Source organism: Martes martes, assembly GCF_963455335.1.
Source record: "Martes martes genome assembly, chromosome: 4".
Lineage (NCBI taxonomy): Eukaryota > Metazoa > Chordata > Mammalia > Carnivora > Mustelidae > Martes > Martes martes.
The window spans coordinates 184543405-184570040 of record NC_137891.1 but is presented as its reverse complement, the minus strand read 5'-3'; the positions used below and the strand labels follow the sequence as shown (position 1 = coordinate 184570040).

At 55.4% G+C, this 26636-nt stretch overlaps 1 protein-coding gene across 6 annotated transcripts in view; it reads right to left on the bottom strand.

Annotated features, from left to right (window-relative positions):
• CTNNBIP1 (catenin beta interacting protein 1) overlaps positions 1 to 26636 on the bottom strand; it is a 47471-nt gene that overhangs the window by 14664 nt on the left and 6171 nt on the right. Inside the window, exons 2-6 of one of the 6 annotated variants that reach the window (XM_080801029.1) lie at positions 24902 to 24953; positions 11205 to 11289; positions 7603 to 7706; positions 6378 to 6496; positions 5748 to 5838 (exon numbers count right to left, since the gene is read on the bottom strand). In XM_080801029.1, the coding sequence (XP_080657155.1) occupies positions 5748 to 5838; positions 6378 to 6473 (187 nt within the window). In that variant the 5' untranslated portion in view covers positions 6474 to 6496; positions 7603 to 7706; positions 11205 to 11289; positions 24902 to 24953. Of the gene's footprint in view, positions 1 to 5747; positions 5839 to 6377; positions 6497 to 7084; positions 7280 to 7602; positions 7707 to 11204; positions 11290 to 11439; positions 11500 to 24901; positions 24954 to 26636 lie in introns of those variants that run through there. The other 5 variants (XM_080801028.1, XM_080801026.1, XM_080801027.1 and 2 more) reach the window with 5 other exon arrangements.

The window sequence follows — 26636 nt, the reverse complement described above, 5'->3', positions numbered from 1 at the left end:
CACACCTGGGTTCCCACCCCCGCGGCTGGGCCGCCCAGCGCTAGGCCAATCCTCTCCAGGCCTCTCCCCTCCTCTCTGAGGCGGGGCAGTGACAGCACCTGCCTCAGGACTGTCACGGGGACTCACCCGGGTCACACTTGTCTGCTACCTACAAGGAAGCCGGCACACAGGAGGAGCTCAGTAAGTGTGTGCTGTTACTGTAATTAATAGCAAAAATGAGAAGGAAACGTCCAAAGGGGAAAGGACTGGTTAACGAATTATGGCACAGCCAGGGGGCTGCACATTAAGCAATCACTAAAATGTTTTCTTCAAAACTGTTTTAAAATACTATAAAATTGGGGACACCTGGGTGGCTCAGGTGGTTAAGCACCTGCCTTCGACTCGGTCATGATCCCGGGGTCCTGGGATCGAGCCCTGCATCGGGCTCCCTGCTCAGCAGAGAGCCTGCTTCTCCCTCTGCCTGCTACTCCGCCTACTTGTGTGCGCGCGCTCTCTCTCTCTAATAAATAAATAAAATATGTAAAAAATAAAAATAAAAAAATACTATAATATCATCGGGGCACCTGGATGGCTTCATCAGTTGAAGCGTCTGCCTTCGGCTCAGGTCATGATCCTGGGTTCAAGCCCTGCATGAGTCTCCCTGCTCAGTGGTGGGGGCCTGCTTCTCCCTCTGCCTCTGCTGCTCCCCCTGCTTGTTCTCTTTATCTCAGATAAACAAAATCTTTTAAAAAATACTATAAAATTAATCATAAGTAAAACATGGATGTTCAAATGGATACTAAATGTTTATACTGTATGGTCCCAAATTTATGATGTAAATACAAGCCTTTTTTTTTTTTTTAAGATTTTATTTATTTATTTGTCAGAGAGACAGAGAGAGAGTGAGCGAGCCAGCATGAGCAAGTGCACAGGCAGGGAATCCGCAGGCTCTCCGCTGAGCAAAGAGCCCGGCGCAGAGCCCAATCCCAGGACCCCAGGATCATGACCTGAGCTGAAGGCAGACACTTAATGGACTGAGCCACCCAGGCACCCCAGAATGTATTTTAAAGCTACCAGCGAGATGCCCGGCTGCCCTTAATACCTCCCTGAAGGGGGAAGGAGGTGAACAAGGAGATGGGGAGCCGACGGAGCAGGCAAAACCGGGGAGGGCAGAGCCGCTGCCATCACTGGCCACTGGTCACCGCTGAGGCCTAGGGACCTGGGTCTTCACCCCAGCTTCGGCGACCTTGCAGGTTTGGGTGGACCCGGCTGCCCGATACAAGCCTGTGTTTAAAAGGCTGATGGGTACCTGACCAGGAGGTAACAGTGCTTGTAGCCTAGTGGTCAGATTCAACCCGTCCAGCTTTTCTGCTGCTTCTCCCTTTCCCCGCTTTCTACAATGACTGTGCATTATCTTACGACCAGGAAAGAAGATCAACTTGTGTTATGCACAAAGTAGCACCAGCGATAAGGAATGAACTCAGCATTCCATCAAGCTTGCTTTTGGGAAGCTGCAGCTCTCGACCCCCCACACCTCCAGCTGGCTTTCTCAGCAAGGTGACTGTCCCGGAGAGGTACTGATCTTCTCTGGCTCAGAGGCAGTCCTGCCTGGCTGTCAGGTCCGCTGGGCCACCCTGGGGGAGCAGGAGGCAGTGCTCAGAGAATTGAGCACTTGCCTTTCTGGGGAACAGTGGGCCCTCAGACCCACAGCCTGGTCCATTCATTTGTCCAAGCGTGCCCTGGGCCTTGTGGGGGCCCAGCCCCAGAAATACAAAGGGGGAAGCCACAAGCCCAGGCTGAAGAGGCTCAGAGTTGTTCAAGAGAGGACCAGGAGACAGTGTGGGGAGAAGCACGGCTGGGGCGCATGTGTGTGATGGTAACAACAGGAGGGCCTGGCCCAGCCTGTGAGATGCAGGGGACGGCTGCGGGTCAGGGTGAGCTCCCGGCAGCCCAGAGGCAAATGCAGAGACACAAGGACCAGCCCCAGACAGGAGCTGAAAGCCATTTGCTATGGCTGTTTACAGTGCATGAGGTCACCATGTCCGGGGATCTTGCTGATCACGCTAGGGGGCCAGATTTCAACCACAAGGCAGCAGGGAGCCACTGAAAGATTTTAAGTCAGGGAAAGACCTGCTGAGCTGGGGGTAGGAAGTACACTGGAGGAGCAAGGTAAGAAGTCAAGATGCCAGGAACTGTCTGCTGGGATCAAGACAAACATGAATACGGGCTCTAAACACAATGAGGGTTCAAACCAGGCCGGAGAAGACAGAGCAGATCTGAGGAGCGAAAGGCAAAAGAATCACAAGGACTTGGTAACTTACTAGACACTTGGGTCTTCAAAGAGGAGTCCCTGGCACACTGGGTGTTTGGTGATATGTCTGACACTGAGAACACAGGCATGAACCCGGATCTGAGTGTGGCTTGTCTGGGGCGAGATGGTCAGGAGGAGTCACATGTAAAGTTCTGGGGGTCAGGAGAGGGTCTGGGCTGAGGGTGTATATTTGGAGGACATTGACCAGAGCCCGTGAGCCCCCCAGGGGGTGGTGTGACAGATGGGAGGGCCGAGGGTGGAAGGCATCAGTGTGGTGTGGGAGAAGGAGCACTCACGGACAGTGAGCGGAGGAGGCAGAAGATGAGGCCGGGGGAGACTGAGAGACACAAAGAGGTGTACTGCTGGGGACGAGGGAGGGAAAGGCGGGCTTCCAGAAGGAGGCTGTCAGGGGAGGTTTCAGACCAGCAGAGGCCAGGCAGGCCCATGGCTCAGCACTGGCTAGGGAGCCCCTACGGTGCAGGCCCGCGAAGCATGGCCCCGGCACCAGCCCGGACCCAGCAGATACTGCACGCACGTTCACAGTTCACAGAAGGAAGACCAGGAGGCCTGGGCATCGGGTGAGGGATGCCCAGCCCATTCTCCTCTCTGGGGGGGTTAGGCAGGGCCAGCAGGGCTCCCAGTACCAGACCCCTCCAGCCCCAGAAAGGAAGCGTGTGCGAGTCTACAAATGGCAGACCAGGGTGCCTGGGTGGCTCAGTCAGTTAAGCGGCTACCTTTGGCTCGGGTCATGATCCTGGGGTCCAGGGATGGAGTCCCACATCGGGCTCCCTGCTTAGTGGAGAGCCTGCTTCTCCCTCTCCCTCTGCCTGCTGCTCTGCCTACTTGTGTGCTGTCAAATAAATAAATAAAATCTTTTTAAAAAGTTTAAAAAAAATGGCAGACCCATGCCAAGCTCTGTCCCCTTGGTGGGTGGTGGGTGGCCTCGGGCCCACAGAGAGGAGCTCACGGAGTTCGGACTCTTGCAGGACAGCGTTGGGCATCTGCTGAGACACAGTGCCACCTCGTGGCAGGAGGTGCTCACACCAGATTTCGGCCAGACTGTCAAGCCCATCACACTGATGCTCCTATGTCTTTATGGGGAGTCTTTTATGCGGGGACCCCATGCACTGGAAGCAATGACCTGAGACTTTTACCACTTGGGCAGCCCCTGGGCCCCTGCCAGCAGCATGCCTGTGGCATCAGCTAAGGTCGGCCCTGCCAACAGATAAGGTAGGCAGGCTAGCATGTTAGCCAAGACCGATTTGGCCCCACGGTGTGGGCAGCAATGCAAGGCCGTGCTCTTGGGGTCACGCCCCCCCGCGACAGGAGAGACTATACTGACTGCGGTTTTCATAAAGCTCTTCTAGGTGCGGCTGCCCATTCGCCTCCTACTCAGTCCACAGGAATCCTTGGGACCATCTGCAGCAGTGTGTCGTGTCTTCCTGTACGGCTCAGCTCAGGGGTGACTGTGGGGACCCAGGGCAGCAGGCAGGGGGCCCCAACAGCAGAGAACCACCCCAGCCGCCAAGCCGGGTCCTGGTGCAGCTCTGGAAACCTGCTCCCCGGGGAGACGTAGCTGAGGCCTGCCCACAACTCGGAAGGTCCCAATTCTGGGGTCATGCCCACATGCCCGTGGCTCACTCCTGACTGCTCAGCAGTTTCAGACCAGGTGACATTATCATGACCTTAACTCCACACAGTTAACAGTTCATTTTTATTCTCGACTGCTGGTTCAGCTAGGCGAGATAGAGAGTTCTCTTCATGCTTTTTTAAACTGCCTCTTGTTGCAGAAGCAATGCATATACAAGGTTAAAAAATGTTTTCCAAAAACGTGTGACTTGGAAAGTTAATGTCCCTTATGTAGTTTTGCTCTCTATTAAAATTTCCTATTAACAGCCTGGTCTATGTTCTTTCAGCTTGCTTTCCTATACACATACATGTGTGAGTGTGTGTGTGTAGTGGAGGGGTGTTTTCTACAATGACATACAGCTCTACAACTTGTGATTTTTTCCTTGAACAGCATCTTTCTGGAGGCATCCTTATCACCCAGCCCCAATTCTGGTTAATTCAGTGACTTAAAACCGGGGTGGGAGAAAAGGCAATGTCCTAGGGACCCAGGAACTCGAGGGTCCCAGGGAAATATGATTCAGGATCTGGCGGGGGCGGGGGCGGGGGGGAGCGCGTGCTGGAAACCCGGATCAGCCAGGGATGAGAAAGGATCTCTCCCAGAAACAAAACCCCTGGAGGGGCTGACTCCACCTCGGCTATTGGTACAGAACAGGCTGCGGCATGAGTGTGACCCAGGCAGGCTGTTCCCAGAGCTGCCGGAGCCACGGGGACGCCCTGTACGTTTCTGCTGAGTTGGGTGCACAGGCCAGGTGACAGCCGGCGTCAGAGCTGGGGAGCTGGGCCCTGCGCCAGAGCTGAGGCCTGTGATCTCCAGGAGAGCAAGGACAGTTTTGAGACAAGCGGCCTCGTATGCTACACCTGCTCTCCTCCTGGGCCCCACGGATCAGCTGCGGGCCCCACAGATCAGCCACAGGCCCCCCGGCGCTCCGCTGTTGGGAGCCGGCTCACACAGACACCCCACGGGCTGCCCATTTCATGGTCAGTAACATCAACAAGGCAAAAAAAAAAAAAAGGAAAGGACTAGATGGAACTGCCAGTGAGGATGCTGTGGGCTCCAGGGTCAGAGGAAGCCTTCCAGAGTGGGAGAGCCCGTAAGTGCCCAGCCTCCTGCTGCTCCGGGATAGACGGTGACAAGCCCTGGCCTGGAGCCGGGCAGCAGGTTGTCCTGAGTCCTCTGGGGACAGGCAGTAAGACCACGACGATCCCTCACTGCTTCTGAACCCATTTCCTTGCCTGTGACGTAATATCATCAGTACCTTTCCACGATTAAATGAATGATGCGTGGCCGGCACTCAGCAGGCACCCGCCAGACGATAAATACCGGAGCATCACCTGCTACCATTATTATGGTCGGGGGTGGGGGGGATCCGGAATGGAAACGACTCCCCTGAGCAGACAGAGACCTTGGGCACACAGAACCCTTAGGGCCTCTTGCCTGGGTACAGCCAGGAACACACAAGCCCAGGACAGGTCCAAGCCCAGGAGGGCGGTTTCACGCTCTCCCTGCACCAGGTGCTGGGTGGGCGGGGGTCAAGCCAAAGACGGAAGAAATGCAAAAACCCAGAGCTTCTGCAGTCCCATGGGCTCCCAAGATGCCTCCATTTTTCGGCTCCTCCGAGGCTAAAAAGAGGGGATCCCACCATTACCCGATGGGGTCCTCGGCTCCCACCTGGGGAAAGAAATGGGCCCAGGGCCCGGGGCCTGGGGCTCAGCTCCGTGGAAGGGAGGCTGCTCCGGACCCTCCACGTGGAACCCCGGAGCTAAGTTTTCCCCAGGAACCACAGCTTGGCGCCTCTGGGGAAGGCGTGGCGGGCGCGCAGGGACTCACCCTGGTCGATGGAGTGCTGGGGGAGCTGGCTGAGCTGGCTGTTCACCACCCCCGCGTAGGTGCGCAGGAACTCCTCCTCGCTGGCCGTCAGCTGCAAGGGTGAGAAGGCCACGGTGAGGGGCGGCCCGCCCAGGCTCCATGAAGGTGCCGCCTCCTCTCATCCCCGGGCCCCTCCTCCTGAGTCCTGACCCTCGGGGTCCAGTGCGAGTGCCCCCTCCCCATCACCAGAAGCCGGGCCCATGGTCCCCCAGGCCTTGCCACCCGGATCAGATCTGAGACTGCGTTTCCGTGCAGCACAGGGCCTGCCCAGGGAGCCCATCCCTTTCTTCCTGAACAGCGTGGCCCTCTCAGGGCCCTTCCTGCCCAGCGCCCCATGGGCAGCTCCTGGGGAGACGGGAGAAGTGTCAGGTCAGGGCCCGTAGGGGCTCACACACCCCCCCGGGCCGCAGCTCGGCGTAGGGATGGGAAGACCGCCCCAGCAGCAACCCCGGAACTGGACAGGATTGGCCACAGAGCCCGACCCCAAGGCCAGCAGCCCCGCTCCCAGAGCAGCGCGGTCACAGCAGGTGGGGGCTGCCCACATCAGGCACCCTCCCGGGGAGAGCTGCTCGGCACCCCGAAGGCACTCACATTGGATCCCATCTTCCTCAGCATGAGCAGCACTCGGACCTTCTGCTGAATGTATGTCTCCTCCGGGCTCTTCCCGGGCGCCCCCTCGCGGTTCATCCCCTGGCCAGCCCTGGGGGCTCCTGCAGGGCGGAGAGAGGCGCTGAAGCGGGGGTCAGAACGGGCTGCACCAGATCCAGACTGGGTGCTTGGCAGGAGCCGCTGGGCGGCCCACGGGGCTTCGGGGTCTCGCTTCTGAGAGCCCAGAGCAGGTGGCAAGCTGCACGTTCCTCCCTCACCCCTACTGGCCCCAGGCAGCTGGACCAAGCGGCTCGATCCCGGCGCGGGCGCTGGTGGCCGGCACCCTCTGCGAGGAGCTGTTGGGCCCAGGGACGCTGAGCTGGCCCAGAACTTCTGGCCAGCTCGACCTTCCAGCCGCCCCCTCAGCAAGAACCCTGCAATGAGCCCCGGGAGATGTGCTGAAGGAAGCCCAAAGTGTCCCAGGTTTTCAAGCATGCAACTTCCACAAAGAGCAAAGGCGACACGGCCAGAGGCAGCCGGCCGGCACTTCTGGCTGAAGAAACCGTGAGATCGGGACCCGGCCCTGAACACGAAGGCAGCCCCCTCCGCGGAAGCTCCTGACGAATTCAAGAGGCCGACGCCTGGGCCGGGCTCCAAGGAGTCCCTTGATGGGGACAGGCCGGCCGGGGTCATGGGGCACAGATACCCACCTGAGCTCATGGCCGTCACCCTCACACGCCCACCCCCCGTCAGAGGGCAGCGCCTGTGGGCTGTGGCTGTGTCCGGAGACCGCAGGGCCCCAAGCTGCAGAAAGGTCCCAGGAGAGAAGTCCCAGGGTTTCCCCCCGCAGGAGGAGCCGGCGGAGAGGAAGCCGGGCGTGGAGGGGTTTGGGTTACACACTTGTAACCCCTGGATGAGTCAGAAATAACGCAGCAGCTGGTGGGGGCGGAGCCTCGGCAGCCCTGGTGCCAAGGGGCTGCGCTTGGAGGACCGAGGGAACCTGGCTTGCGAGCCAAGGACACTCCTCACGCCGTCCATCCCTCGGGCGCCAGCAAGCCCCGGACCGGCGGGCTCTCCCAGGCCGGCCTGCTCTCTGTGCAGGGGGCAGACTCCGAGATGTGCCAGAGCCCCGGAGGTGCCCGTCAGCTGCTCAGTCCCCGTAAGCTCACAGGGGCTCTGGTCCCAAAAGTCCCCACAGCGGGCTAAAAAGCCATCAAGGGGGGCTTACGTAGAGCTGTAGACTTGACGTAGCTTGTCTCCTCCTGGGGCCTGCCTTCCCCTCACATCCTTTCCCCGCCACACTCCCTACGGTCTTCTCACCTGCCACCTCCTCTGGGCTCAAAAAAAAAAAAAAGCCTCGTGAACACTGACAACCGGCAAAGAGGGGTAAGCCACCCCCAGAAGGGCGCTGGGGGGGAGGCAGCCCCGCCAGCCCCGGCGTAGCAGACAACCGCAACTCCCTAGCACAGCTGAGTGGGAAAGACCAGTCGTGGGACTTCCCGTCTCACACGGACCCCTCCTCACTTCTTTCCACTCTGCTCCCCACATGAGGACCCACGGGGCCCGCATGGGCTGCCCAGCCTCCTGCTCCACACGCCTCCCCACGCGCCCTGCCCTCCTGACCCCAGTCTATTTCTAGAACATACCAAGAAGTTCTTTTCCCCGGCAGCCTTTGCACTGGGTGTCCCCTGAGCCCGGACTGGCTTCTTCTCATCCTTCAACGTGTTTAAAAACTCCTTCCTGGGGAACTTTTCGGACAGCATAACTGAAGCAGGCTCTGTGTCCCCCCCACTACCCCCTACACCTTCCGGGTCACAAAGCCCAGGCTCATCCCAACTTTCTGAGCAGGTCTTGCTAGAATATTTGCTTACCACCTCTCCCCTGCCCGACTAGAGGGCCAGGCCTGCCTAGCTCAGCCCATCCCCCACAGCCCAGCACTGGGGCTGGGAGGCACTTAACAGAGACCGCCCGGCTGGCTGAGCGGAAAATGAGGACGGCCTGTGGTGTCCAAGTGTCTCCCTCACTATGATACCCACACTGACTTAGGGCCAAATGTCGCAGAATTGAAGCTTGCCAAGTGGAGGGTCTTAGGCTACCCTACGCATCCTATTCCCCAGAGGACTTCTGAAACACCCCACAAAGCCCTCAAACTGGGAGTCAGGGCTTCCGGGAGTAAAAATCTTCCACTCCCATCCTGTGTCCAAGGGCCAATGGTCAGCTTGCTGTCTCCTTGTGAAAGGCAGCATTGAGGACTGGTGACCTGCCACTAGATGTCACCATACACAAAAGAACCAGAATTCCAGCAAGATTCCCCACCTTCCCCACCCCAACTTCCCAACAGGCCCATCTGGTTCAAGCCCTTATTCTGATCCTAAGTCACAAACCACACCCCAGTCCCAGGTCCCACAGCAAGATCTATTCATCCTTCAGGGGCTGGGCCCTACTCAGACAAGGATATGTATCTGGTTTTGGGGCACATCCCAGGACCTAGGGGTACTGGCTTCCCCGTGGTTGGGGACCCCTTCCTCACTGTCCTTTCCTGACCAGCCAAGCTTCCTCCGACAGAGATGTGGGCTCAGAACTAGGAGAAGTGTGTGAGCCTGACCAGGAGCCCGAGTGTGCGAATCCCTCTACATTGTCTAGTTTTACAGAATTTTGTGCTATGCAACAATCCTGGCACCCTACACAGATGGGCGTCATTCTACCGTCTTCCACTGGAGCCTCACTGTCCCGAGGCCCTCCCACACTCAAACTGTGATTACGGGGGTGGGGGGAGTTTACACTACCCAGCCGCAGGCCTAGGGTGTCATGGGGCCCAAACGGGTCTTTGGGGCCAGGTTACTCCCACTTCAGCTTCTGAGGAAGTCTCGTCATTTCTAAGAATCCTGGTTTTCTAGTGCTCTTTGAGCTTTACTTTGAGCTGCTTCTGCCCTGCTGCCCGACAAGCAGAAATACCCGGGGCTGGATCTGGGGCAGAATGTAGGAGCCACGAGCACACATGCCTGCCCCCACACTTCAATCCCAATAGAGGACGGCATCGTGACTGGTTCACACGGTTCCGTCCTAGACAGAATCTGCATCAGGAGTATCACTGTGAAGAAAATACTGAAGAGAGGAACCCATAATCAACCCAAACAACACATATGCTGCAATTGCTGATACACTACAAGTCTGTTAAAGCGTGTTTGGGTTTGGTGCCTATCCCAGCAAACATGCTATTACATTGTCATCACCATTCTGACCGGTATCAGATCAACTTCATTTGAAAGTCTGTATTCCCCCCATAAGGGATGAAGAACTGGGTGCCTGTGACGTGTGTCTGAATTATGGAAGCCCAAACTGCGAGTAATTTGGACAGAGTAGTTGTGGAGCCCTGAGCCGTGAGCAGGCAAAGGTCACGGTGACTCTCGGTTATAGTCTCCCAGATGCTCCGGAAACATGCCATCATCTAAAAAGGTGGCGCTTCCATTCTGAGTCCTAAGAAAATGTCTCGGTGTTAACTGCCCAAGTCAGAGGCAGACCTGCTCCCTCTCCTAGCTACCACTGTGGGAGCTAACTAGGGAAAAATGGAGACGAGCCAGAAAATGGAACACAGAAACAGGAAACCATCAGCTACTCAAATGAATGGTAAGGGCAGAGGCCCATGGCTAGATGCCGCCGTAGACAGCCACGCATTATGCCAAAAGTGGAGGTAAGTCCAGAAACTTACATCTGACTGGGACAAATGTAATTAAGGGAAACCAAGGTACATATGTTCAGTACAGACACACCCCCTACATTCCTGTTGGTTCTGAGCCCACATCTCTGTGGGAGGAAGGCTGACTGGGACGGGGATCCCACCCACTGGAAGGCAGCCATACAAAGTGACAAAGTGGCCCATGGCCTAAGTGGCCACACTGTGTTCCATGGGGGACACGGAAGCCACCCGTGATAGCATGTTCCTGCCCTGCCCTGCAGGGACCTGGCCTCTCCCAGCACATGCTCTCTGGCTGTCACTTTAGAAGAGCATCGGCACAGGAGGAACCCCAGAGCAGAACCGCCGAGCATCCCCCGCCACCGCCAGGCCCATTCTGATAAGCAGCTTCGAACACTGGCCTCCTTTGGACGGGCCCGAGTGGCTCTGAATACAAACAGTCACCTGTGCGCGTTCTATGTATAAACTTGAAGCTCACGCTGTTCGAATGCCCGCATTTATAAAACTGGGATATACACTTATACCTGGGGTGGTGTTACACCTGCTCGGAAAACAGTGAGTCACCTCAGGCTGGGGCCAGACAGAACGAGCATCCTTGACACACACAATCCCCCTCTGCCCTGTGGGTCCCGGCACTTGTCTTCTGTTCTACCCATTTTTTTAAAAAGTTGCAATATATTTTATTTTTTTTCTTTAAAGGCTCCCCGCTGAGCAGAGAGCCCGATGTGGGGCTCGATCCCAGGACCCTGGGACCATGACCTGAGCCGAAGGCAGAGGCTTTAACCCACTGAGCCACCCAGGTGCCCCTAAAAAGTTGCAATATATTTTAAGTGCTCACATTAACAAAGGAATGTTTACATATATGCAAGGTAAAACAACATATAACTGTGCGATTCACAGAACTTACACAAAATATTAATTCAGAGACTGCACACATCTTAGCCTAAAAGAAATGAGCCGGGCCGCGGCGCTGACGGGAAGAGCGTGCGGGTGCAGCAGGAGAGACGAGCAGTGAGCAGTATCGGTGGAAGAAGGAAGCGGCAGGAGCTCCCCGAGCCCCGCAGCCCAGACCCAAGACACACTCCCCAGCACCGCCCTGGTACTGCTACCAGAAGTCCTTCCCCTGGGCTCCTTACCTGCCTCCGGAAATTAACTTCAGGCAAACAGCTCCTCAACTGGGATGGGCGGGCTGTGGCCGGGGAGAAATAGGAAGGTGGGGCCCTGTGGAGACACAGAACACGGGTCACGGGAACAGCAGGGAGGGCCCGCGGGGCTGCCGGGGTCGGAGCTGGAGCCCCCGCCCCACGCCGATGGACGGACGACACCGGTGGGAAGCTCCCGGCAGCAGGCTCCGCCGCGGTCCAGAAATACCTGTGTGTCTGGCCGGCCCGGGAACCTGCACCAACACCTCTGGGATCAGGTGCTGACTACAGCGCGGCTCGCCTGTCATTTCCGGCTGGAGCAGGCCACCACACCCCCTCCTGCCTCGGGTTAGTCACCGTGTTCAACGGAGAGTGAGTCACGCAGGCAGCTGACGGGCGAGCCCCGCACCTGCACGGGAAGGCGTCCCGCCCGCCGCACACAGCCTGAGCCGGGTCCAGGGGCCGCCGTGCTCCACCTGCTGTGCTCAGACGCGCACTGCTGTTTGTCCTGTGCCTGGGAACATCTGTGGCTGGACGTGTAAACATAAGCTAACCGCCCCCATCCACATAAAACACAGCTTCGGGTCACTGACAACCTGCCTGCCTGCCCACGTGTCTCTGGGCCCCTAACACGCCTCTCGCAGGGATCAAAGAACACTGTCGCACAACCTCATTGTTGAGGTCCTGTGTGGGAGCCCAGCAGAGGCGGGTAGGGGGGCACCCAGCCACCTCCTCTGCTGTGCGCACTGACCTCGGGGCCCCTGGTTACAGGCAGACTCCCAGCTCGGCCCTGCTGTGAGGACGAGGTCTGAGGATGACACTTTGAGAAACCTGTCCTGGGGCACCTGGGTGGCTCAGTCGTTAAGCTTCTGCCTTTGGCTCAGGTCATGATCCCAGGGTCCTGGGATCCAGCCCCACATCAGGCTCCTTGCTCGGCGGGAAGCCTGTTTCTCCCTCTCCCACTCTCTCTGCTTGTGTTCCCTCTCTCGCTGTGTCTCTCTCTGCCAAATAAATAAATAAAATCTTAGGGGAAAAAAAAGAAAAGAAAAGAAGAAGAAAAAAACACCTGTTCTGCAGGAGGTGGGGGACCGAGGCCAGCCAGGAAACTCCTCTTTCACTGTCTTTCGGGAAAGAAAGATGGTCACTCACAGGGTGGGGGACGTGGTTCCCAGAGAAAGTGAGATTTCGAAAGCCTGCCCTACAGGTAGATGCTGCTGGAACCCTCTGGGTCTCTGGTCTGTGTATCTCTTCAAGCAGCAATGGCTCTTGGAGGAAGGAACCGTCACCCACCCCTGCCACTCCCTCCACCCTCAGACTACCCCTATGGGAACACTCCCTCCACCCTCAGACTGCAGGAACAGCCACCCCTAGGGGGACAGGCATATTTAGTGATTAGTTGCTCTTTTATTCCCCTAGATATCAAAGCACCGAAATACCAAGGCTCCCTGGGGAACCTTCCACCCAAGTCCCCACATTCCTTCAAAAAGAGATGAGAAGAGGCCGCCTTCTCCACTTCTGAGGGCTTTAATTTCTTCAACTACCACAACAGCCAATTAGCCTCCTACTGTCTACAGGACTCAGGTCCTTCCAAGAAGCAGAGAGGACCTTTGTATTAGTGACTTGAAGGGGAAGGCAGTGCTGTTCCTGATGGGACTGTCCAGGGATTTGCAACCAGCTGTTCTATTTGCCATTTTATGATCAGGTCAATGTTCCCATTTTACAGAGGAGAAAACTGAGGCTCAAAGTCCTGGCAGCCCCCGAGCCAGTGGAAGACGGTTCTGCTTTGCTGCCCGTCAGCTGTGCATTCGGGGTTGGTCACTGCCCTTGGGGCCCTTCATTTTGCCCTCTGTAAAAAGGGAATCATGACCCCTACCATGTCTTCCCTCACTGGATACAATGAGATCAGGGCAAGCCTCATGAGTGGAGGCCCAGAAGGCCCCATCCTTGGGTTAGAGCTCTGCTATCACAGTCTTGAACCACTTAATCATTTCTGAACAAGGGGCCCTGCGCTGGGCCCTGCAAATTATAAAGCTGGTCCAGAATGAGAAAAAGAATGCCAAGGGGCCTCTCAAACTGCCACGGGCCCTGGAACCTGAAGTAGATGCGATACAGATTCTAGAAGGATTTACTAAAACCTTTCTCAGGTTACACAACCCCGTGTCAGGCTCAGGGAACAGGAGATACCAACGTGGGGCTGTGACACGGAGCCTGCCTTCCAGGAAGTGCCCAAGTGACTGAGGAGATCACACTACACAAAGCAAACGCAAAACAACACTAACAGTACCTAAGGACGAGCCAAAGAGATAGGCCGGGCTACGACACGAACGCCACCAGGGTCAGATGCACGGACTGCGCCGTGCCCCGCCCCTTCCCCAGAGCAGCTCAGCAGCGGCGGGACAGGCCAGGGCTTGGGCCCAGCGCAGTAAGTGACAGAAGGAGGAATGGGCAAAGCTCTGCGAGCACACAGAGGAGGAGCTCGGGAGAGAGGAAACTGGAGGGAGGTCTTGAAGGATGAACAGGAGTTTGCTGGCAGAAGGGAAGGAGAAGGACACGGAGGCACAGGGACGTTCTCTGAACAGTTACTGAGCGTCTACTACATGCCAGGCCCTGTGGTAGGCATCGAGGGCACGCAGCTGGGCAGAGCAGCCGTGGTCTGCCTGAGATGAGGGCTCCCGGAGTCACGGCCAGGTACGCGCACCCGCAGACATGGGGACAGATGACACGAAGGGTAAGTGCAAGGTGCCCTGAGGACCCGCAGCGGGGCGCCTGAGCCGGCTCTGAGGGGATGCGTCCGGAGGAGAAGATTTAGACTTTGGAAAACCTGGAGGAGGAAGGAGGTGTCGGGTGAGAGGTGTCGAGGTGAGCTGGTACTGGACCCCAGGGGTCCCTGAGAGGGGTGAGGAGAGGCACCGAAGCAGGGGTGCATACATAAGGTCTGAGCTTCTCAAGACCACCGTGAAGACCCTGGGGGCAGAGCTGCGGGGGGAGGCCCCATGGGACCAGGAGGGAGTTGGGGCCGAGGACAGGCTGAAGAGCTAGGACTGGACTCCACGGGCCACAGAGAAGCCCACAGGGGCTGGCAAGTAGGGCAGAACGGTCCTTCACGTAGAGTTGTTCCCACAGTGGACATCGGCAAAGCGCTCTGGAGACAGAGTCAGGACATGGGCAGCAGCCAGGTCTGGGAGACCTTTCCGTGACAGGGTGGTGAGGACAGAGCAACCGCCGTGAAGGTGAAGCTCTGGCATCCTGGTGGCCCCATTACCAGCCAGGTGGCCCTGGGGAAGTCACCGACCAACAAATGTATCCGGCACCGACTACGTGTTGGGATATTATCAGCGAAAAAACAGTCCAAAATCCCTACATACCCTGATGGGAGGGGAGAGCAGACAAACAAAATAAAAACCAAACAATGGGGCATAATTACAGTGTGGGTGGCAGAAGGTGACCGATGGGTGCTAGGATAAAAACCGAGCTGGGTGAGGGGACCAGGAATGCGGGGTGGCCGGGTGGGCGTTCCTGAGTACAGACGGGAACGGGGAGACGGAGTGAGCCGTGGGAGCCCAGAGCAGAGCTGGACGGAGGCCCCAGGGTGTGGTGAGCTGGAAGAAGAGCAAGGAAGGCCACAGGAAGGGAACGTGCACGGGGACAAGGGGCACGGGACAGGGAGGCCTCTGGGAAACCCGGTCTGGACCTGTAAGACGGGGCAGCAAGCAGAGGTGTAGCCTGGCTTGACTTGGGTGTTGGCAGGAGCGCCCTGGCTCAGAGAGGTGGCCGGGGGCTGTGAGCAGAAGCAGGGGGAGGCCGTGATGGGAATCCAGGCAAAAGGAGCAGACGGGACATCAGGAGGGCCAGCGGGCACGGCACACAGGGGCATGGGACGGGGACTCCCAGGTGTGGGGGTTAAGCAACTGAAGGCAGCACTCCTATCAACCAGGGTGGGAGACGCAGGAGGAACAGTTTTGGAAAAAGACCAAGGCTTGAATTTCAGATAGCTTAGAACCTTCCCATTAGTAAGCCTCAGTTTCCTTATCTGTAGAATGGGGATGATAATGGTACCTTCCTATCAGGGTTGTGAAAATGAGATAACAGAGAGAGAGAGCAGAGAGAGAGGCATCCTTAGTAACTGGCATACAGCAAAGTCTCAATAAACACTAGTTACTCTAATGATAAGATCACACGGTGATAAGAGATGATGTGAGTAAGTGATATTTTGATTATAGGATGGGGGGTGGGTGGGAATAAGACTAAACAGTAAACTCAAGGGCTTAAAACACCCAGCCTCCTTTTCTGCCTCTTCCCTCCCAGTTCACCCATCGGCCCCCAACTGGCTCAAAGGAACTGATTAAGGGGTGAAGAGCTACAGGGTAGGGGGGGAGGGCACCTCCATGTTTCACCCACCGCCCTGAATCCCTGGGGGTGCCTTAAAGCAGTTTCCCAACCTGGGCACTATGGGGATTTTGGAATATTGTAGGCTCATGGCTCTACCCAGTAGGTGCCAGCAGCAGCTCCTCCTGGGCTGGGACAACCAGAAATGTCTCCAGACATTGCCGTGTGTTCTCTGGGAGGCAAAATCAGCCTGGGTTGAGAACTCCTCTAAAGAAATAGTTGATACACACTCTAAACTGTTGGCCAAGTGCCGTGCTCACCCCTTCACGTACAGGAATCATTGAGGCTTCAGAACAAACATCCTTGTAAGATTTAACAAATGAGGACATGCTGATGCAGAGGTCGCCCGGTGACCCCTCAGCCAGGCCGTCCTACTCTGCACCCAGGCAGGATTCGAACCCAGATCGTCCAAGTTCTGAACCACTGTGTGACACTGCTGTCCCAGGGAACATGTAAATGGGTAGAAAGCGCTCAGGGCCAAGGAGAGGGAGGCGGGAGCCAGCCTCGGCTGTAGCTCCAACCGTCAGCGACATCAAAACTGGGGCACTGGAGAGAATTTCCACAAGCTCTGCTCTCAGTAATTAAGCTGCAGCCTCCTGCACTCTGGGGCCCCATGAGCAACTGCCTTAATTAATAAATTCCACACTGCAGCCTCCTCCATCCAGAGCCAGGCTCGGCGTTCTCGAGGCGCGCTCCACCAGCATGAGCAAAACAGGTCTAATGGCAGCTCTGGCGAGTCAGGGAGCCTGCCGGACGCAGCAGCATTCTCCCGGGATGAGCTCGAGGTAAGGAGTTCCTCCTGAGGTGGCCAACCCAAGTTCAACCCTGGTCCGAAGTTCCTTCCTGCTCTGGGAAGCCAGGCAGAACAACAGTGATAATTACTGCTGTTGCTGGAGCCTTCTCCCAGGGCCAGGCACACGCCAGTCACATTCATCACATGGCCCTGTTCAGTTTTAGTCCCGCAACAAGCCTGCAAGGTAAGAATTATTCCCATTCGACAGATAAGACAATTGCGACTCAGGGATGCTAAGTGACCTGCCCAAGGCCACGGAGCTAAGAAGTGACAGGGCCTGCATCCTATCAAGCCCCTCCTAGCTCAGGAGTTGGGAGAAGACTCAGCCATTTTAACTGAAATTAAAATGAAAATCCCACTTTACAGGAAAAAAAAAAAAAAAAAAAGGCCAGAGCCCCAAACTCCTGCCAGTCAGAAAAGAAGAAAGAAGATAATGAGCCTAAGGCAGCCAAACACAGCAATGGTCCTTGATGGGATTGGGGTTGGTGGGGGGGGGGGTGGGTAGAGAGAGGGGGAGGGAGCCATAAAGGCCATTACTGGGCAATTAGGGAAGCTTTACTAGGGAGTATTGATTAGATAATGGTATTGTATCAATGCTGTGTGTCCGGTTGAATGGGATTTTATCCCGGGTGCTCTGGAAAATACCCTGGGCCTTAAGCAAGACAGGCTGGAGTACTAAGGGTAAACCATCTCAGTGCTTGCAGCTTACTCTCAGACGGTTGGGGGGGGGGGAATGTGTGTGCGCGCGTGCACAGGGAGTGTGTGAGCAGCTATGGCAAAAGGTTAACGCTGCTGACACTAGGTAAAGGGCATAGTTCACTATTTCAACTTCTCTGCAGATTTGAAAATGAAAAGTCAGAAAAACACTGAAAAGCCACGGGGAAAGGGCCCGCCCTTGCTCCTCAGGGACCCCCCCCCCAACCGGACCTGTGGGGAGCTGCGCACAGCCCGACCTAAAAGCCTCGCTGCGTGGGGAGCATCTCTGAGGCTCGAACACGGATGAGCCCCGCTCCTCTCTGGCTGCAGGGCTGTGGGCGCAGGAGTGAGTGCAAACTCCTGGGGTCCAAAGTCATCCCCCAAACACCTCCCACGTCAGAGCTGCAACCCGCCCATCACAGCAATGGCAACACATCAGCCCTTGGGTGAAGGTTCCCACAGCGTGAAAATCAAATCCCCAGGACCCGATTCCAAACAAGCCGACAGCAAGTAGAGCACGGCCGCCCTGCCCTGCTGTCCTGCCCTGCCTTGGTGTCCCGACGACAACCGTGGGGAAGGCAGCCACACAGAAGGGCGAGATTACACTGGGAAGGGGGCACCTGGAAGCATCGGGAGGGCCTCCAGGATAAGACTCCCCTTCAGAGCAAAGCCCGCAGGCACATGGCATCTAAAGGAACATCTGAGGGTGCCTCGCATGTCACATAAACCAAAGGGCTCTAGGGGGCGCCTGGGTGGCTCAGCGGGTTAAGCCCTGTCTCTTGAATTCCCGCTAAGGTCAGGATCTCAGGGTCCAGGGATGGAGCCCCGTGCTGGGCTCTGCACTCAGCGGGGAGTCTGCTGGAGAGTCTCTCTCCACTTCCCTCTGCTGCTCCCCTACTCTCTCTCCCAAATAAATTTTCAACAACAGAAAAGGGCTGCAGGACAGGCAAAGACCTGCCCAGAGAGGGCCCCCCGGGACCTGCATGCTGGACAGGAGGTGAGAAGTAAGGGGCTCCCCCACACCCTGGCCTGGGCAGGGCCAAGCGGCCGGACCTCTGCTATCCATCACATCCCTGCGTGGTGGGGGTGCTCAGTCGGGGGCATGTGGCGATGTCGGAAGAGTTTCTGGTTATTGTAACAGGGAGGATGCTAGTGGGAAGGGGCCAGGGATGTTGCTGAACCCCCTAGGATGCCCGCGGCAGCCCCGGCCTCCACCACCCTTCAGGGGCCGCCTGAGAGGTACCAGCTGCACCGGGCTCCTTGAACACCTCTGGGCCTTAGCAGCTGCGGGTCCCTCGGCCTAGAATGTCCTTTCCTACTTACTGTTCTCTGCTCTGTACCACCTTCCTTGGGCTGCCCTGAGCCCTGGGTTCCCATCTGCCCAAATTTCCCATCTCAAGGCGCCGGCTGACATCGACACCCCCGCGATGTCTGCGCATCTCCTCCCACCTCCAAGCTGGAAGCTGTCTGCGGGCAGGCCCCAGGCAGCCTTATTCTCAGAGACATTAAAATGAACCCACACTGGGGTGCCTGGGTGGCTCAGTGGGTTAAAGCCTCTGCCTTCAGCTCAGGTCATGATCCCAGGGTCCTAGGATGGAATCCGGCATCATGGAGCTTTCTGCTCGGCAGGGAGCCTGCTTCCCCCCTCTCTCTCTGCCTGCCTCTCTGCCTGCCTCTCTGCCTACTTGCGATCTCTGCCTGTCAAATAAATAAATAAATAATCTTAAAAAAAAAAATGAACCCACACATCTCATTAAATGTAATTCCTCCCTAACTCATAGAGGGAGCTGATACACTGGATGGGAGGGTAGTGGACAGGGCCGCCAGTCACATCTGGGGCTCTGTTATGTGAATGAACAGATTTGGGGAGCCTGTTAGAGTTACTTGGGAACCACAAAGGTAGCCCTTGCCTCAATGGTGTCACACAGAGAATCTGAGACGTCAAGGAGTGGAAGGGGCCTGTCTGTGTAGACTGTGGAATGTTGCAGAGGCTGCGTTGATATGAGGCATCTGTTTAGAACCTCCGGCTTAAAAAATTGTTTTCCTATGATTTTGGCAAAAAAAAAAAAAAGGCACTCAGATATTGCTCTCTTCATGTCCTGATTTGGGTGAGACCCCCCCCTTTTCACAGCTAAGAAGCGGGACCTGGCAGGCCTGCCCTGCAGCCTCTCGCCTCCGTCCAGCTGAGAACAATGCAAACAGGAAGGGGACACGGGGCGGGAGGAAGTCGCCCCAGCTGCACGGGGACACTCCCGATCCCTGGCTAAGTTGCGAGGCTGACGGAGGGACCCGCAGGTGGTGGTGGTGTTCTCCCCACACAATAGGGGAATGAGGACAGAAGGAAAAAGGCTTCTTTTGACCTAATTTTATAAGATTCTTTTTTCTTCCCAGAGAACAGCTAGAGCCCTGAGACCTGGCCCAGCCAGAGCCCGAGACCCGAAGTCAGGAACCAGCGCGCCTACAAAACCCGGCTCCGGATCTTCCTCGGACTCGGTCTGATTCGTGACTCTCGGCTGCTGGCAGGTTCCAGGGAGTGGGTAATGCAGACTTCAGAGCGCTTGTCTATTTATAAGTGAACGGAGGAGCCAGAAGCTTCGGCTCTCGAATGGGAGCAAGCACACTCTGTCCCCAGTCCATCCCAGGCTGCATGACCCTGACCGCGGGCTGAGCTCCTGGAGGTGTCCAGAGCCACCGCGTGCAAGCTGGTGACAGAAGGACCCCTCTTCTCTCCTGTGACCTGGATACGACACCTGGGATGCCCCCCACTTGCTGGCACCCCTGCTCCCCTCCACCAAGGGAAAACTCACTTCGCATTGCTGGGCAGTCTTCTGAGGGAGAGAGCTGAGGCCCACTGCGGGCCTAGTGGGAAGGAGCCTGGCCAGGAGGTTTCACAGACCTTGTGTCGCCTCCAGAGAAGGAGGCCAGAATGGAAATCTCAGCCCATGAAGTCTGTCAACCCCACTGGCCGCAGCCACGTCCATTTCTGCAGGGTCACCATTTAACATTTTTAAATTAAACTGGGAAATTTAAAAGTTTTTTTTTTAAAGAGGAAGGGGAAAGACGCCCAGTGCTATTTCTTTATCAGCAGCTGCATGAGGTCCCTTCCCTCAGAAACCTATGGACGCGTTCACGCCACCCTCGTGATGGCAGGGACAAGCCTCGTTCTCACAGGCAGGCAGGCCCAAGCATGGCCCTCGCCCTGCCCTCCCCTCCCCCGAGCCGGCCTCTCCAGCTCTTCTCCCTGTGCCTCAGCTCCCCCTCCATCCCTTCCCTCCACGAAAGTCTCTTGTAATTGGTTCAAATAAATACGCGTCCTGAATGGGTTCACTGCATCCCCTCAGAATCCCAGGGCCAGGAAGGCCTCCAACTTCCTGTTGCGAGAATTAGGTCATTAAATCAATGGGGTCGCCTGCCGGGCGAGGGCTCGGTCCCCCGGTTGTGTCCCCAAAGGCAGCAGGCTGGCCGCCTCCTGGCCTCTAGAGCCAGCAGGCCCTCACCGACCCAGGTCTGGGGAAGACTGTCTTTAGGATCGGCTGGGAGGCTCAGTCAGAAGCAGGGTCTCCTGGGTGAATATCCTTCCTATAGACTCTTAAGAAAATAAATTATAGGGGGCGCCTGGGTGGCTCAGTGGGTGAAGCCTCTGCCTTCGGCTCAGGTCATGATCTCAGGGTCCTGGGATCGAGCCCCACATGGGGCTCCCTGCTCAGCGGGGAGCCTGCTTCTCCCTCCCCCCTCCGTGTGCTTGCTCTCTCTCTCTGTCTTTCCCCTCTCTCGAAAATAAATAAATTAAAAAATCTTAAAAAAAAACACAAACAAGAAGCCTTAGGATCGCTGCCTTCTCTTTCCTGTAAGCTTTCAACATACAGGTATTCATTAATTTGCATAAGACATAGGTATGTTTGTTTACCTCAAAACCATACTCCTGCCATCTACAATCTGCAAGGATCCATTTTACCCACGTGCCCCATAAGCCACACTGTTTGTTTGGATAACTGCTTCTGCTCTATGACACAGGCAGTGACCTCCCCCCTCCTTTCCCTCCAGCTACCTCTGAACAAAAAAATAATCCGAGGAAGGAGGAAACCTCCCCCTAAGAGGCTGCGAAGACCCAGTTTCCTCCCTCTCTAAATGTTTAACAAGCTGATAATCAAAACCAAAAATGTTTTAAACAAAGACAACTCCAGAATCCACATGTGTTTATTCTATTAGCTGGGGGGGGGGGGGTGTTGGTAATATGAAGATGAGAACACCCCTGGGGCCACAAAACTCCAGCCTGAGGGCAAATGTGGTGGTGGCTGGAGAGGTGAGGGATGGTCAGGAAAACACCTGTGCTCCCAGGGGGCAGGGGGGGTGGTGGGGAGGGAACGCAGCACCTAACATAGCAGAAATCTGGCCATGGTCACCTAGCTCCAGGCCACCACAGAGACACTCAGAATAGTGGACCGAAATGGACTGGAGGCTGCCAGGGGCCCATGTGAAGCCTGAGAAAGAAACCGTCCCCATTCCCAATGGGTGTAGGCACCAACACCCAGACCAGGCACACCCAGATAATCCAGTTCAGCAGCCAAATCCCCATCATCCATTTGTAATGACATCCTTCATTCCCAAAGCCACGAAACCATTAGTCACCAAGCCAGGGACGGGAGCAGAAGCTCCCAGCAAAACTGGGCTTGTTACCACTCCCCTGGCAAAAAAAAAAAAAAAAAAGCTCCTGGTTTTACAAGCCAGCTACCCACCCAAGACTGTCCCATTTCATAAAACGAGACGCAGGAGTCTTTTACCAGCTCGTGTCCACGTAATGCAAGCGGAGCCTGACCTCCTGCAAAAACTCTCAGCGGAGAAGAAAAAGCTTCAATCAAGGTTCGAGGAGAGAGAGGCTAGCAGCACTACATACTAGTGTGCTGCTATTCTCGAGGACTGCGGCTTTCAGTCTCAGAGAACTAAACTTCCTTGCAAATTTACTTGGAGCACGTAATGCAATGTGGGAACAAAACAAGGATACCAACACCAATGCGCACTGGTCCTTAAATGCTTCTAGAAAAGCCATGTACGTCTGTCGGAAAGATACTAGGTCATAAAAATGTCCAACTCCAAAAAACAATAACTCACCCAAAGAAGAGGTTCCTAAGAGAAAGGGAAATAGACCACTGAGCGTGCTGGAAGGGAAGGAGAAAGAAGCCAGAAACCCAGGACGGTAACCCAGGATGCCAAGGGAAAGCCAGGCAAAGCCAACGGAACCAGACCAAAATAGACTCCAGATGGAACAAAGTTGGGGTTTTTTTCTCCTCACCTTTTTATTGCGACAAATGTCAAAGCCATGGAAAAGCTGAAAGATTGGTACAGGGAACACCCCAATACCTGCCCCAAGAGGCACCGCTTGCTAACGTTTTGCCACGTTTGTCTCATGTCTCTCCGTGTTGTGGGCATACACGGGTGTGCACCCCGCTCTTCTTCCAGAGCTATTTGAAAGTAAGCTGTGGACATCATAATCCTTTGCTAAATGTCTCATCACTGTCTCCTAAGGCCATCCTCCCACATACAACCGGGACACTACTTGTACCCCCAAGGAGTTTCATACTGATCCAGAAGTATTCCGTGATGTATACCCATGTCCAGTTTCCCAGTCCCCCCTCTGTGGCCATCACTGGTTTTTGTTGTTGTTATTGTTGTTTTTAAGATCTTATTTTTAAGTCATCCCGACACCCAACGTGCAGCTTGAACTCATGACCGTGAGACCCTGGCCGTCACTGGTTTCCAATGGAGGATCTCAAGTGCATTTGGTTCCCACGCTCTTTCCCTTAGCCTGGAATGGTTCACCAGCTTTTTGTTGTCTATCACGACATGAACAATTTTTAGAGTCCAGGAACACTGTCTCTAGGACATCCCGCAATTGGGATTTGCTTAACGGCTCCCTAGAATTAGAATAAGGCTAACTGTGGGGCACCTGGGTGGCTCCATCAGTTAAGCGTCTGCCTTCAGCTCACCTCATGATCCCGGGGTCCTGGGATTGAGCCCCACATCTGCCTCCCTGCTCAGCGGGGAGCCTGCTTCTCCCTCTCCTGCCTCCCCACTTGTGCTCTTGGTCATATAAATAAAATTTTAAAATCTTCCAAAAAATACAATAAAATAAAATACCACCAATCAAAAGAATCCCATGGAACCATTAAAATGAGTAAGATAGTTCTAAGTGACCTGAGATAGAACTTAACCTCTCCATGCCTCAGTTTACTTGTCTGCAAACTGTGGACAATAACAGTACTTAGTTCCCAGGATTTCTGTGAGGAGTACACAAGTAATGTAAGTAAAGCACTTTTAACAATAGCCAGCACACAGGGGGCATCTAGCATGTGACTCCTGATCTCAGGGTTATGAGTTCAAGCCCACACAGGGTGCGGAGCCTATTTAAAAAAACTAAAAATAGGGCGCCTGGGTGGCTCAGTGGGTTAAGCCGCTGCCTTTGGCTCAGGTCATGATCTCAGGGTCCTGGGATCGAGTCCCGCCTCGGGCTCTCTGCTCGGCAGGGAGCCTGCTTCCCTCTCTCTCTCTCTGCCTGCTTCTGTGTCTACTTGTGATCGCTCTCTGTCAAATAAATAAATAAAATCTTTAAAAAAAAAAAACTAAAAATAAAAAAAAGCAACACTACCCAGCACACAGAAGTGCTCCAGAGGTATTAGCTGAATGATGACAACAATGATGGTGTTAGTAGAGAATGAATTCTGGTATTCACAGTGAGATGAAAAAAACCAGATGCAGAACCCTGCATATGACGTGTGGAAATAAACAGTGTGTGTCAGGCATGAGTGTGCAATCACATATGTTCATGATGCGTGTGCACACGTGTAGAACGTCTCTGGTTAAGAGGCACAGGCCACAGGCTGACGGCGGTCTCTCCCGGGGCTGGGAAGTCAGGAAGGCAGGCAGTATAGCCTCTTGAATTCTATACTATGTTTCGATGACCCAGGTCCGAAGAAATGAATGCTACTTTCTAAAGGAAGGGGAGTGGGGTCAGAAGACAAGAGTGAGAGAGAGAGCTCTTCCCCCGGGTGATCCCACCGGTCCAGGGAGCGCTTGGTGCGGAGCATTCAGGCTCCTCGGTCACGGCTCTCGGGCCTAACAAACCTCTTCTCTCCCCTAGAGACAGAACGTGTGCAGCCGACACCTGCAGCAAACGCGAGGTGACGGCACACGAGGCCTCTCAAGTGGAGGCAGCTTCCCCCTGGGGGCTGCAGAAGGATCTACTCATCCTGCCGACCCCGCTCCTGCTGGAAGAGTAAAGCCCCACCACGTCCTCTACTCGTCGTGCCGACCCCGCTCCAGAAGGCTGCACCGTGCAGCAAAGCAGAGCCAGGGCCCTGGTGAGACACCCCACAGCCAACCCGCTGGCTTGTAGGCCCCACCACGTCTTCCTAAAAATCACCAGCACCCCATTTTCCTGCAACACCAGCGATCGGCTGGAGAAACGCCACGTGCCTTGAGAAGCCACCAGGCAGTGGCAATAGCGGGACAGACAGAGGGTCGGGGGGTAAAGGGGATGACACACTGCCTCGGTTGGGAAGCGGAACACACGGTCAGCAATGGCCCTCACGCAGGTCTGAGATCATGGCTTACCCGAGCTGACCTTGACCGTTGCCCTACCACCTTTGTAAATACGACTGGATCATTCGGGGGCTCAGAACCACTTTACCCACCAAAAACCCCCAAATCATCTTTGCAGTATTCACATCTCCATGGCTATAAATCAACCTTCTTCCACCCCCCCCACCCCCAGGGAAGAAACGAAATCACAAAGAGCAAAAATCATTCAAACGTTCTCTACCTGAACAGAACAGAAGAAAACTGGAAGGTCCAAAGCATTTCAGCTCATATTCCTGCAGCAGAAGAACATTCTGTGAGAGATGAGGGTCAGGAGGGGACTGTGGGGAGCCAGGGCTGCCTGGAGCAGGGGGCTGCGAGCCTTGGTCTGGAGCAGGGGCGGGGGCGGGGGGCGTTGCTGTCAAGGCTAACCCATGGCCTTAGAAACGGGGTCTCCAGTTTGCCCGGTGATCTAGCAGGAAGAACAAGCGGAGGGGGCACGTCAGGAAAGGTGTTTGAACCCACAGGGCTCCTGACCCCCACAGGAAGCTTCACTTGCAGAATCCAGGCCTGCGAGATGACGAGGCAGTAACTTCATCTGTCTTGGAGCTGTTATTCAGCTCAGGGGCACGGACCGCAGGATTCCAGCAGCAGGAAACATGTGGGTGGGATACTCAGGAGATACTCTCGCCTGAGAAAACCTTAATTGGAGCTGGTCTCCGAAAGCCTCCCACCCCGCTCTCCACGTGGGAGAGGACACGGAAGTGGGTCACATTCTCCTGGCTGAACCAGCGGCACCGTGGGCTCCAACCACACTTAAAGAAGTCCGGGACACTGAGTGACCTGGCCTTCTTGCCGGGCCGTTTCCTCCTGATCGGGCAGGGGATGGTGATCAGCCCCCAGGCTGAAAGGGCGGCTAATGAGCGCCAGGAAGGCAGTGACATGTCAAGGGCTGGGTGAAAGGGACGTCACCCAGGAGCATGCTGTCCTGGGTCTTCCTCCCACTCTGAATACGGGCAGTTGCCTCTGCCAGCCCTGTGCCCTCTCCACCCGGCCCTGCTGGAGGGACAGAGGAAGAACACTGTGTGCTTTCCCATGACCTGCGGGGCCTCCCTGACCTCGCTCTTTGAAGGGATCTTGAGGCCTGATGCAGGGAAGACTTGGGGAAGAAATAACCCTCCCACCCCACTGTGTACAGATCGACCCCACACAGGTGTCTACAGGCACCAGTTCGGGAGCCCCATGGGCCTGCCGGAGAGCACCAAGCAGCTCACCCCATAGGCCACCTGCTGCCATATGCCTGCTTTCCAGAAGGAGACCGGACAGGCAGGAGAGACAAGGTCTAGCGGTCATTTCTAAAGAAAGGTACCAGATTGGTGGCATTAATTAAAAAAAAAAAAATTGGGAGGAGCCCATGATCATTCCTTCCTGACTTGAACTCAAGTAACAAAGAGTTGAGGCTTTAAGTGGAAATGAACTCTTACTGCCCACACCAAGTGCAGCTTTTGTTAAGTATGACACAGAAGGGCTCTAATCTATTAACTCTTCCCCTGCCCTTCTGGGAAGCCAAACACACTCTCCTACACCTTAATGCCCACCTAGGGTAGGTACACAGGGGAGCCCATGTGTACCGGGAAATTATATTCTGACTCCTGAGAGTTCAAAACACTTACCAACACATTCTTTCTTTAGTCCCACGACTCCATCTAGATAATAAGCCTCTTGGCCTTAAACTGTAAGCTTTGCATGGGGAAGAACTATTTTAACTCTGCTCGTCACAATATTTCCAGTGCCTACCATGGAGTCCAGGCTGTAATAAAGTTCTGTAAATATTTATTAATTGAATCGGTGCATCATTAGAAGGAAGGAGGGTGGGAAGGAAGGACGAATGAAAGATGGCCCTCACTCCTTGGTATCTCTGTATTCTTGGCTTATCTTATAAAGACATCATAGCCAGGATTAGAAACCAAGTCCTTTAT